Source organism: Haliotis rubra, unplaced genomic scaffold (genome assembly GCF_003918875.1).
Source record: "Haliotis rubra isolate DU_JTF1 unplaced genomic scaffold, ASM391887v1 Scf5, whole genome shotgun sequence".
NCBI classification, from domain to species: domain Eukaryota; kingdom Metazoa; phylum Mollusca; class Gastropoda; order Lepetellida; family Haliotidae; genus Haliotis; species Haliotis rubra.
In genome coordinates, this window is record NW_025767190.1 from 4,689,362 (window position 1) to 4,703,451 (window position 14,090).

General features: G+C 40.8%; 1 protein-coding gene across 1 annotated transcript; it reads right to left on the reverse strand.

Annotated features, from left to right (window-relative positions):
• Nucleotides 1–2,062: 2,062 nt before the first annotated feature.
• On the reverse strand, nucleotides 2,063–5,874 carry LOC124291705 (chromobox protein homolog 8-like). The gene is made up of 5 exons (XM_046728765.1): nucleotides 5,715–5,874; nucleotides 5,454–5,497; nucleotides 5,193–5,258; nucleotides 4,877–4,937; nucleotides 2,063–3,668 (listed from the first exon to the last, which is right to left on the reverse strand). The coding sequence occupies exons 1-5, from the start codon at nucleotides 5,781–5,783 to the stop codon at nucleotides 2,922–2,924; spliced, it is 987 nt and encodes a 328-aa protein (XP_046584721.1). The 5' UTR covers nucleotides 5,784–5,874; the 3' UTR covers nucleotides 2,063–2,921.
• Nucleotides 5,875–14,090: the final 8,216 nt, after the last annotated feature.

Genomic DNA, 14,090 nt, shown 5'->3' on the forward strand with positions numbered 1-14,090 from the left:
CGTAGCGACATGATATGAATACGCTACAAGAGAGAAATAAACGTTATTTACAGTCCGTTTGAGACAAAATGATACCGATGAATTGCAATCTAACACAAAAACAAATCGACATAAAAGAATCAAACCAACGCGAAATGCAATAAAAACAACAGACCAACTCTAGAAAAAAAATTGCATAATTTTTGTCACAAAAATAAAAAAGTTGTTTAAGAAACTGTCATCATTTATTTGTGCGATTTCCAGGTTTGTTGCAAGGTCGCATTGGCAACTAAAGGAACAGCGCGAAAAGCGAGATACACGTGCGTTAACGGGTTCTCAACAAACTTTTGAGCTGGCGAGATGACACGTACCCCAACTGCACAGGCAATTACTTAGTAATTGCATATTTGGGCGAGCCCCTGTCATTTTCATCCTTGACGAAATCATAGACTTTGTAAATTATAGACATTCATTTTCTCTCACTTTGTCAATCAACAGTAATCACATGTCTCTGACGTCACTAATGCACGTGCATCTCGCTTTTCGCGCTGTTCCTTTAGTTGCCAATGCGACCTTGTAACAAACTTGGAAAACGGACAAATAAATGATGACAGTTTCTTAAACAACTTTTAAATTTTTGGGTGACACAAATTATGCAATTTTTTCCTAGAGTTGGTCTGTTGTTTTTATTGCAGTCCGCGTTGGTTTGATTCTTTTATGTCTATTTGTTTTTTGTTAGATTGCAATTCATCGGTATCATTTTGTCTCAAACGGACTGTAACAGTTGACATAGGCAGTATTTTCCTATGTCAAACATCACTGACCCCTCAACGCACATGCATCATATGGAGACATTGGAAGTGTGTGGTGGTGTGGAATGGGTAGAAAACATTGTCAATTGATGAAAGACACGAGCATGAGCATCAAAGACAATAATCTGGTGTCCCCACGATCAGCGATTCCAAGGGGGACAACTCCAAGGCGAATTCCATCGCCGAGAAATGGCACCAGGCAACGTCACTGTCAACACACCGGCACAGCGCTGCGAAATGTAGGCATACACATTCACAGTGTTATGGTATATATTGACCACTCAGTGTATATTTCAACTGTTTCGAGCGGTTATCAGTAGTTTGGTTAACCCAGAAATAGGACACCTCTTGAGATTTCACGTAAGAGGGGATTCCCCTGGGAGTTGCATAGTCAACATCACATCGATATGTTCTGACACTGTATTGATGGATCTGTCATGAATGATCAATCAGCTGACGTGCTGTCACAAACTTCGTGCAAAAGCAAGCAGGGTGGTCATAGGCCGTGCTCTACTGCAATCGGCAATATTGTTTTTTTCGTTTGTGATCCATAAACACGTTTCAAATTACGCAAATACTTTACAGCAGATTTGTGTCCACATCTTATTGAACACATCCCTCCGCATCTCGACACCAATATGTCAGTTTTCAGGCATAACATTTTCGGTGCCAGTACGTGACAATCAAGGGATTTAATTCATTCCATTTGTCTGCCAACACATCTTGTTTCGTGTAGATCAATCTCGCACTTAATGATGACCTTAAATAAGACAAGACAGCGACTCGATTTCACAGCACGAATTACAGTGTCTGGGTATCGGCTGGAAATTGGCACCAAATCCCAAAATGCGTGTATCATTCAAGTTCGTGTATGTGTGTTTCCGCTGTGATGTACATAGCTGATACAGTAGACACTTGTAGACGATGGCATGGAATGTGAAAATCTATCAGTCTTAGTTTCAACACGTTAAGTTGCTTAGATGAATATTGACTCTTTATGAATAAATTCATCCCACAAACTTATACCATGATCTTTTTTCACATGTTTATAATAAACCGCCGGACAAAAGAATGAATACAGCCTTAGTTGATGGAAGGTGAAAATGAGATCAACAAATGTATATTTCGTTTATGTTTAAGACCCCAAGTTTTTTTTACGACTTTTCAGCCCAGTGACTTCTAATTTTCTAGTGTATACTTTGTTTTGCCCGGCGTTTTATCTACACACAGTTCTTATGTAAAATGTTAAATAAACGACACAATAATGAAGATTATGATTTTGAAGAGAGATTTTATATACACTATCACATTACACCAGCTTACACCAATGTGTGTTTTGTGCAGATGGAAAAAAGTGCTGATGTTTTTGTTACATTGACTGATGAGATTGTCATCTTGAAAAGCAATTGACATGTGTCATGCACGTGCATCACGAGCACATGGTCCATAGCTACACACACAAGGCATGAACTTGTTAGTGCAGATGTCAAGTCAGAAAATGGTCCACAGATTGAGGATGTCGATGGGTGGGTATATTTCTACTATTGTCTATTTCAAACATTTGTGTTAAGTACACCAAACGAAACTGTACATAACTGGTCACAGCGGAGCGTATGGCACGAATTACATACACAAATATATTTTCTAGAATCGAAATTTCCAGTTTGTTATAAAATCTCCAAGCACATGGATCTGATATGTACAATATATCCCGTGAAAACGACAAAAGTTATTAAAGTTTGGTCTTTGGTCAATCATCAATACTTCCACAGAAAATTCTGATTTATTATGCACATTGCTCTGTATCCACTAAAAACCTCTGTATCTTAATATTTGAAGATACTTTACACTTTTGACGGACGCACTTTCGGAAAAAGTTTCCAGTCTCACAAAATATACAATCCATTTCGAACAAGAGAATCTGTAAATAGGTATCACAAATATCCATTCGAAAATACAAATTCCATTTTTTTTGGAGATTCTGTCCCACAGGTTAAGACCCTCACAGAACACAGCGATGGTACATCCACGTGCGGGTCGATTGCACACGGGCAGACGGGGATGACTCAAAACTGTGAAATGTAGAATATACTGACTCACTGCTATGAGGTGATGGAGAAATATGCACAATTAGTTCGTATCCACCGAATTTCTGAAGAATCCCTTTTCAGTGTTACTTTCCACAAACGTTACTTTTATGAAATTACAGGTGACATCAGTAACAAGCACTTTTAGCGGGGGCTCTCCATTAGGGGGATAATACATCTTGGACCGACTTTTCACTGCCGCGGAATCAGAGTCCCTTTCACAAAAGCCTTGGGAGTATCGATCGTTACTCTCCTGTTTAGCTGGATACTCGGTTTTCATTGGCTCGATAACGTTGTTGAGATGGTCCCTGCATTCGCCAAGTCGGATCAATGCCTCGCACGCAGTTAGCTCCCCTTCTTTGCACGCGGCTCCACGTGTGAGGGGTAACAGATTCAGGTCCGTGTTTACCTTCTTATCGAAGGGCATGCTCCAGAACGCTCGGTCGCTACACGGCGAGGATCGACCTCTTACCTCCTCGCTTTCCGCAACGGAGTAGAGGTCGCGGTCGGTACATCCTGATACATGTTTACTCGACTCCATATCATTCTCTGGGTCATAATCACTGTCCTTGTCCGACTCTTTCTCAGTGCTTGAGTCTTCCGACATGGGACTTTCAATGTCATCATTGCCTCCAAAGAATGGCCTCCAAAAGTTGTTGTTCATAGAATCTTGTTGTTCTGGATTTGGATGAGTGTTGTTATCGCCGTACAGCGATTGTGTCTCATCCTGTTCGTCGAGGTCACTGTCGTCTGCTACCGTGTCGCTTGTCTGGGGACTTCCGGCAGACATCTATGTAGAGCAAGAGAAATAGTCTATCAGTGTGGGGTAGAGCAGACGTGAAACAATGTCTCAGTTTACAGGGCGTCAAGCCGGATATATGATTGACAAACGGCTGTCCCGTCTATGACATTACAGCTTATAGGCATTTTTTGCCGCTCACTCAAATCTGTCGTTTTCACTCCTCAGGCGAATCTCTACAGGGTATGTCTCGTTTATCGAATGGCTTGAGCATTAAAAGGTACGAGGGAGATTAAATCAGTATTTTATATTTTTATACTGATTACCTGCTTGAACTGCCCCAAAGTAGTGTTTATTTATTGTCTATCAAATGAAATAGTATATTTGTTTATGCATTTATGAAACAGCTGTTTTAACTGTTATTTTAAATTGGGTAGTGCTGCACTTGAAACACTGATCCAATGAAACTTACTTCAGCGTTCGTGTGAAAATGTCAGCCTGACCTAAACGCGACTGTACTCTCTTACCCACCCACACAAATCTCTCGATCACTCTCCCCGCTCGTGCTCCCATAACCCCTCCCCCACCCCATACCTCCCCAGTGTGTGTCGTGGGCTCGGGGCCCAACAGCAGAAACCCATCTCCAAATACACATTGCGATACGTAAATCCGAAAATAAACGCGCGACTGGCCAAGGCCTAATGATATCACCCCCATGAATCGCCTGGCTTTGTCAGAGCTAAAAATAACCCGTCGATAAACACGCGTCCCATACCACGCTATTTTGGTCATGCATTCAACTGAGCATTCTCATCAAATGGAAACTCATGTTGACAGACTGGATCGGTCCATATTCCATTAACGTGACAAATGGCCATTAAGAATCTAATTAAATGATAAGGTTATCTGAATTTATGTTTATTGCAATAGTTACTAAAATCGTTAAACTTATCCTAATATTTTCATTTCATTTTTAAAATGTATGAATTGAAAAAAAAAAATCCAATTATTAAATATAAATTCATTTCAATAAATTCAAAATATTCTCACATGCTCATCAATTGTCATTTAGCTAATATATCAATGAAACTACATAAAACATATAAATTATATTTCCATTATATGTACGTTTCAGTTCAAGTTAACGTCAGTTATAACGTTACTTAATATTCAGCTCGGGTTTTACAACCAAGTACGTGATAAAAATATGCAAACCTACATATAAACAAAGTTCACACTATTTTGTTTGAAAAACTAACCTGGCTTTGTCGCCTCTTCTGCTGCAGCTTCTGTCGTTTTCTCCCATACCAGTGTTGACGCCTAAAAAACGAGAAACAAACATCCGTCAACAATTTAAATTTGAAAACAAACGTTGTATACTTCCGGTTTGTTTCCCGACAGCACTAACTCGAGTTCAGCACCGACCGTGCCCGCGAATGTTAGTTTCCAAGCACCCTGAGTATTTAATCAATACAAACAAAGTTACCGAGGGTGGAGCACCCGACAAACAAAAACAAACCACGCCACGTGCAGACGACGCGAGGTTTAAATAACTTATCTAAACTCGACACTTACTTGTCTTCGAACTCCGCAATCAACAACGGGTCGAGTATGTTGTCTTTAGGCTCCCAGGTGCTGTGCCTGTGAAATAGACATGAAATTAACAATGTAAACAACTATTAGAAAAGGAGACATTTCTGGAAGATTCTACGCTCCGTTCAGGAATTGCTTATCGATTTTCCCAACTCTGGAATACGCATGTGTAAGGATTAAAGTGCGCAGTATCATAACATTAATGAAACTAGCGAGCGAAATCAACATGAAATAGACACTTACTTCAACGTGTAGCCTTTCCATTTGACAAGATATTCAACGCGACCCTGAAATAAACAAGAAAAAACAACTGTCATGTGTTGTTCATTGCCCTTGAGGCTAAGCAACGCTCGATCAACTCATGGCAAACATATGTCAACACAGCGTAGCAGCCAAATCACTGATATCGGCATCAGTTTAAATATCCGTATCGCGATGACAGCTTGTGAAATGTGCGTGACATGCAATAAAAACCTAATCACAACATAAGTAACATAGATTTACCTTTCGGTAACGTTTCTTTTGTATGTTATCCGCTTGAAATATCCGATCGCCCAGAACCGGTAGCTCCATTGCTCAACGATTGATACTGACTGAAGGTTGTATTGCCTCGGCGCGAGCTTGTTAGCAGCCGATGGATTTGTGCGCATGCGCGGTAATCTGACCTGTGACGTCAGCAAGCGCGCCCAGCGTGGTTGTACACTAAGTAACAAACAAATCAGTCGAGATTGGCCTCGTCAATGACTCAGTGTCACAGCATTTCATGCGTGTCTCTGACAACAACCCAAATATGAATCGGCATTACAGCTGATGCGTGTCTGTTTCGTTACCACGTCATTACGGGACAAGTGTTTACATCAACACTTTTCGAACGTACTAGAAACATTCGGTACGGCGTGGAATATTCTATAAATAGCCTCGGCCTGTGACTAATAAATATCTATAACTGCAAAGAGTGAGATCTGTTTACAATGCCGCGCTGACAAGGGAGCGATATACAGTTTGCATTACTCATGTCTAATTGTGAAATCAACATGAAACAGCTTATGTAGATTGCAAGTTTCGACGTGAGATTACCTAGTACAATCAGAATGACGAAATTCTTCTAAATATCCGCAATGTTTCTATGTGTGGTGCAATAGTGTTTTACTCGACTAAATCCTATCTGTTCACCGCACCTATTCGAAATCTTAGTTTCAAAGCATGCGTACATGTCTGTGTGTGAATAACACTTAAACACACAAGATATTAATTATTCCCGCCATGTGATAAACCGTACCTTTAAATATACACGTAGACTATAAAAATAACGGCCTTGAGATGCCATGGCACTCTTGACACATGTATACTTAGCTAGGTTACATACCAACGACCCCGAATAAACGCCTTTTTATATCGGACCCGTGAAGATCCGGGGTAGAATACGTCTTCAGCAACCCATGCTTGCTACAAAAGGCGATTATGCTTGTCGTAAGAGGCGACTAACGGGATCGGGTGGTCAGGCTCGCTGACTTGGTTGACACATGTCATCGGTTCCCAATTGCGCAGATCGATGCTCATCCTGTTTATCACTGGATTGTTTGGTCCAGGCTCGATTATTTACAGACCGCCGCCATATAGCTGGAATATTGCTGAGTGCGGCGTAAAACTAAACTCACTCATTCACCCTTTTTATATCTAAATATGTCGCGACCAAATCAGTTTTTAGCTTTATGTAATGTTTTTTGCTTTTTACGACCATTCAAAACCAAGAAATATAATGCTTAGGCCCTGGGAACATTGAATACAAATCCGAAATCGAACCATTCAGGGAGAATCAGAAATAAATAATGCTCTTCGTAGTATTTGGTTTCATATATAAGACTGGGCATTGCATGTTTATTCGTTGTTGTATAGCTACTACTGTAACAACTGGAAGCCCAGGAAGCCTATTACCATATTCATCACCGGTAAAAAACGTACTGCGAAAAACAGGTCGAACAGTGTCAATTTCAAACCCACGCGAAGCCGAAAGGGTGTATTACAAGCGTTCATTTCTTTCTGTTTCATAATCGTAGATGACATTTCTGAAGAAACAGTATCGATTTTGATCATTATCTTCTAATATAGACTCATTCTGTTGTAGATATACAGTAAAACATGATATTATGTATATCTTCACATTACGACCAGATCTGATTCTTCGCCAGCGTTTTCTTTCAAATGTACCAGATCAAGAGGCATGGCGGTGATATGCATTTCACTCCTGGGAAGATAGCCAATTTCTTGTTTTATGGCTACATGTACCCTCCAGCGTATTGTATATTTCAATATATACAGGGTTCGTGTTTTGCTTCAATGCGCGGTCAGTGGTAGCGATGCTATTTACAAGTTGTCAGTTTCATGTCAGTATATGTCACCTTGTATGTAACATATCTGAAATAGACATGAATACATTTGCGTACGAACAAGCAGGTTGTGGGGAATGTGGAGGCCGAATTCTTTCCCTCTTACAGCTTCCGTAACAGTCATTGTTGTTTTGGAAGAGGTCACAAAGACTCTGAGGTTGAACACAGAAGATGTACCTCCATCGTGTGTGCATTGTAAAAAGTTATTAATGTTTCAACTTCGTGTTACAGAGTTTAACACTAATAACACACAAATAAACAGCCGGAGAAAAACACATTGGCTTGTAAATTGGATTTGACAAAAAACATACAAACGCTATCAAAACGTTACGAGGCTTGAAACAGTCACATAAACACTGAAAAACTAGTTCCAAAACAGAACTCTAATATCCACCTTGAATTGTATCACCACCGAATAAATATTTCTTTCTTGATACTTACCTTAGCCATCATAAAATATGGTTGTATACAGTTGTATATGAAGTTCATAATGGTGTGTACTATCTCCATACAAAACATATTCAACAGCCAGCTGTGTTAGTCACATGGCACAGCGCGAGACACGTCTTGTATACGTCTGTACATAATCATAATCATACTCAGCATACAAATGGTTGAATTTGTGCTCTTTAGGGTAATCTGTTTCTTCGTAATAACTACCCAAAACATTCCGTTTCAGCAACCAACGATCATATGCTAATATCAATATACTTCCTGATCCCCTGTTAATGAGTGAGTGAGTTTAGTTTTACGCCGCACTCAGCAATATCCCAGCTATATGGCGGCGGTCTGTAAATAATCGAGTCTGGACCAGACAATCCAGTGATCAACAGCATGAGCATTGATCCCCTGTTATGTAAGTGAGGTAGAATTAACCCCGCTGCTGTATGTTTGTTTGTTGTTTAACGCTGCACTCAGCAATCGTCCATCTATATGATGGCGGTCTGTAAACAGTCGAACCTGGACCAGATAGTCCAAGCATTGATAGCATGAGCATCAGCCTGCCCATTTGAGACACACTGACATGTATCAACCTGTCCCTGGGTGATAGCGTCGGCTTGGGGTTGCTGGGATGAGTAGCGTTTACCGTTCTTCAGTATTACGGGTATAGCGTGGCTTGTCCTGGCCCCTCGTGCTGGGGTTATCGCACAGTGCGGACAGCCAGATAAATTCATCTGTGATATATGTATATGTGTACATGTATGTTTTTAATGCCAAATATTATATAATTATGTACATTAAGGTATAGTTGGTGTCTCATAGGCCACATGGCCGGACATTGTTTAAAATATGTACTTATATAAAATATGGTTGTGTCACCAATGTGTGACACCATTATAATAAACTAATTTTCTTCTTCTTCTGAACCAAGTCATCGAGAGTAACCATCAGATTCCGTAAGTTGCCAAACGACAAACATGGGCTGATGAAGACCAATTCAAGGTCACTTTGAAATTAATTCAGATGTTTCACGTGGTGTCAGCTTAATGATATGCGCGGAATCTATGAGTGAATTAGTGAGTATAGTTTTACGCCGCTTTTAGCAATATTACATGTGTGGACTCGAACCAGGTGTTCGGCGTGACGAGCGAGCGCTTTAACCACTGGGCTACCCCACCGCCCCTCAATTGATGACCAATTTGGTGTACAGGTATAATGGCGACAAGAATGATGAGCAGGTTGACTTGTCACCGAGTGCTAAATATGTCGGTTGTTTGAGATATAAGAGTTTCCAGAATAACGTGATCTATTGCAGATACGAATTTCCTTATTGCATTCACCCGGATGTTGAGAAGTCACGACTCACGAGGACAAGATGAATGAAGAACATCGCGTATGCATATAAACTACTTAGCGGACAGTTATTGTTCAGAACAACGCCCGCCAGTATCTCTGACGTGCTTTCCTGCCCGTACTATATTTTTACCATCCGTTCTACATTTATACCATCCGTACTGTATTTATACCATCCGTACTATAGTTATACCATCCGTACTATGGTTATATCATCCGTACTGTATTTATACCATCCAAACTATATGTATACCATCCGCACTGTATTTATACTATCCAAACTGTATTTATACCATCCAAACTATATGTATACCATCCGCACTGTATTTATACTATCCAAACTGTATTTATACCATCCGTACTATAGTTATACCATCCGTTCTACATTTATACCATCCGTACTGTATTCATACCATTCCTACTACATTTTTACACCATCCGTACTATGTATAGAATCGTGACTTTTGTTTCACGATGCATCATAAGAACTTAATTTTCCTAAACCTTCAGGGGCCGTGGGGTAGCCCAGTGATTCAAGTGTTCGATTATCTATATGGGTATAATGTGTGATCTATATGGGTATAATGTTTGAAGCCCACTTCTGGTGACCCCGCAGTGAAACTGCTGGAATATTGCTAAAGCGACGTAAAACTCCACCCACTCACTCACTCTCAAACTATTATATTTGTATCTATACGGATGAACCAATCATTACATTCTTAAGGGTACGTTGGCGTTTTGGTGTTCTGTGACACAATCACAATATCTTTATTAACATAGACTTGCAATGTTTTTAATAGCGCAAACCGATTTGTATCCTATTTCTTGTTCAAGAACGCACTCAGTAACTCGTCAGCTTTATGACGATGATCTGGAAACAGTCTGAACCACATAATCCACTGATTGACTGTCTGAACATCGGCCTAGGCAACTGGAATACAATGTGTCAGCCAAGTCAGTGAGCCTGGCCACCCGATCATGGGTTGCTGAAGAACACAACTAAGCCGGATCGTCTTAGGGGTGGGTTTTGTTCGAGTGCAACCAACACATTTTGTTCTGAAATCATCCTCTCAGTCCAGCGAATGCTATTCGTCTGTTACAAAAAGCCCAACTTATCCCTTTCAAGCATTTTCTGAAAAACGTTATCATTTTAACACCACACCGAGACCCGTCATCCAAAAAACCCTGATTGTTATTCTATTACAGAAAAATATTTAAAACGTATTTCACTGTTGTCATAGCTATATTCGTGAGTATTATAATTCAGGGTTATAGAAGGCACACACAATCATTGCAGATAACTATTAACTTCCCAAGCGTTTCATTTTGACCCGTGACAGAAACACCTGGATTGACCAGTGCTATATCTGCAAGCCAAACTTCGGATTCAAAGCGTGTCCGTTAACATCCTGAGAGATCAGCAGAAACAGAAACCATCTTATCACAGAACACACCCTTATGCTTTATCTACTTCCTGGTTGTAAATCAGTAATTCGAAACATTCTTCCTAGTATGGTTAATTTGAATGTTTGTATTAAAGAGGATAACAGTAACGGCCCGTCTAAGTGAGTGAGGGAGTTTTAGGTTATGCCGCTTTTAGCATCATTCCAGATGTATCACGGGGGTGTGGGATGGGGGTATGGGGGTGTCAGAGCCCAGAAATGGGATTCGCACATTGTACCCATGTGGGGAATCGAACCCGGGTCTTCGGCGTAACGTGAATTAGTGAGTATAGTTTTACGCCGCTTTTAGCAATATTCCAGCAATATCACGCAGGGAGGACACCGGATGTGGGCTTCACACACTGTAACCATGTGTGGAATTGAACCAGGTGTTCGGCGTGACGAGCGAGCGCTTTAACCACTGGGCTACCCCACCGCCCCTTAATCGATGACCAATTTGGTGTACAGGTATAATGGCGACAAGAATGATGGCCAGGTTGACTTGTCACCGAGTGCTAAATATGTCGGTTGTTTGAGATATAAGAGTTTCCAGAATAACGTGATCTATTGCAGGAACCAATTTCCTTATTGCATTCAGCCGGATGTTGAGAAGTCACGACTCACGAGGATAAGATGAATGAAGAACATCGCGTATGCCAGTCAAATACTTAGCGGACAGTTATTGTTCAGAACAACGCCCGCCAGTATCTCTGACGTGCTTTTTTGCCCGTACTATATTTTTACCATCTGTACTATATTTATACCATCCGTACTATATTTATACCATCCGTACTATAGTTATACCATCTACCATCCGTACTATAGTTATACCATCCGTACTGTATCTATACCATCCGTACTATTGTTATACCATCGGTACTATGGTTATATCATCCGTACTGTATTTATACCATCCAAACTATATTTATACCATCCGTACTGTATTTATACCATCCAAACTATATTTATACCATCCATTCTACATTTATACCATCCGTACTGTATTTATACCATCCGTACTATAGTTATACCATCCGTACTATGGTTATATCATCCGTACTGTATTCATACCATTCCTACTACATTTTTACACCATCCGTACTATGTATAGAATCGTGACTTTTGTTTCACGATGCATCATAAGAACTTAATTTTCCTAAACCTTCAGGGGCCGTGGGGTAGCCCAGTGATTCAAGTGTTCGATTATCTATATGGGTATAATGTGTGAAGCCCACTTCTGGTGACCCCGCAGTGAAACTGCTGGAATATTGCTAAAGCGACGTAAAACTCCACCCACTCACTCACTCTCAAACTATTATATTTGTATATATACTGATGAACCAATCATTACATTCTCAAGGGTACGTTGGCGTTTTGGTGTTCTGTGACACAATCACAATATCTTTATTAACATAGACTTGCAATGTTTTTAATAGCGCAAACCGATTTGTATCCTATTTCTTGTTCAAGAACGCACTCAGTAACTCGTCAGCTTTATGACGATGATCTGGAAACAGTCTGAACCACATAATCCACTGATTGACTGCATGAACATAGGCCTAGGCAACTGGAATACAATGTGTCAGCCAAGTCAGTGAGCCTGGCCACCCGATCATGGGTTGCTGAAGAACACAACTAAGCCGGATCATCTTAGGGGTGGGTTTTGTTCGAGTGCAACCAATACATTTTGTTCTGAAATCGCCTTCTCAGTCCAGCGAATGCTATTCGTCTGTTACAAAAAGCCCAACTTATCCCTTTCAAGCATTTTCTGAAAAACGTTATCATTTTAACACCACACCGAGACCCGTCATCCAAAAAACCCTGATTGTTATTCTATTACAGAAAAATATTTAAAACGTATTTCACTGTTGTCATAGCTATATTCGTGAGTATTATAATTCAGGGTTATAGAAGGCACACACAATCATTGCAGATAACTATTAACTTCCCAAGCGTTTCATTTTGACCCGTGACAGAAACACCTGGATTGACCAGTGCTATATCTGCAAGCCAAACTTCGGATTCAAAGCGTGTCCGTTAACATCCTGAGAGATCAGCAGAAACAGAAACCATCTTATCACAGAACACACCCTTATGCTTTATCTACTTCCTGGTTGTAAATCAGTAATTCGAAACATTCTTCCTAGTATGGTTAATTTGAATGTTTGTATTAAAGAGGATAACAGTAACGGCCCGTCTAAGTGAGTGAGGGAGTTTTAGGTTATGCCGCTTTTAGCATCATTCCAGATGTATCACGGGGGTGTGGGATGGGGGTATGGGGGTGTCAGAGCCCAGAAATGGGATTCGCACATTGTACCCATGTGGGGAATCGAACCCGGGTCTTCGGCGTAACGTGAATTAGTGAGTATAGTTTTACGCCGCTTTTAGCAATATTCCAGCAATATCACGGAAGGAGGACACCGGATATGGGCTTCACACACTGTAACCATGTCAGGAATCGAACCCGGATCTTCGGCGTGACGAGCGAACGCTTTGACGACTATTTAGGCTACCGTATACGGTCCATATAACGAGGGCACGTAGTGTAATGGGGAACACATCATAAAATCAGTATGACGTGTATGCAGGAAATATATCTGGGGAAAAAACCCATTTTATTTACATTTCTTGGTGCAAAAACGAACGGGGAAAACCCGCGTAATAAATCTCGATCGTGAACTGGTCAAGTGGCCCATGGTATCTCGTCACAAAACTATATGTATGTCAACATTATATTGGTGGTGTAGTGGATAGAGCGTTTTACTGGAGAGCGAGAGGTCGGTGTTTCAATCCCCTGCTTCTTGTCGTGTCAGATTTGATCACTACATATCTTTAATAACATCTCCACCTTCCGCCTCCAAATGTCTTCTACTGACTTCCACAGTGGTGTAGTGGATAGAGCGTTTTACTGGAGAGCGAGAGGTCGGTGTTTCAATCCCCTGGTTCTTGTCGTGTCAGATTTATTCACTACATATCTTTAATAACATCTCACCCTTCCGCCTCCAAATGTCTTCGTCTGACTTCCACAGTGGTGTAGTGGATAGAGCGTTTTACTGGAGAGCGAGAAGTCGGTGTTTCAATCCCTTGGTTCTTGTCGTGTCAGATTTGATCACTACATATCTTTAATAACATCTCACCCTTCCGCCTCCAAATGTCTTCGTCTGACTTCCACGGTGGTGTAGTGGATAGAGCGTTTTACTGGAGAGCGAGAGGTCGGTGTTTCAATCCCCTGTTTCTTGTCATGTCAGATTTGATCA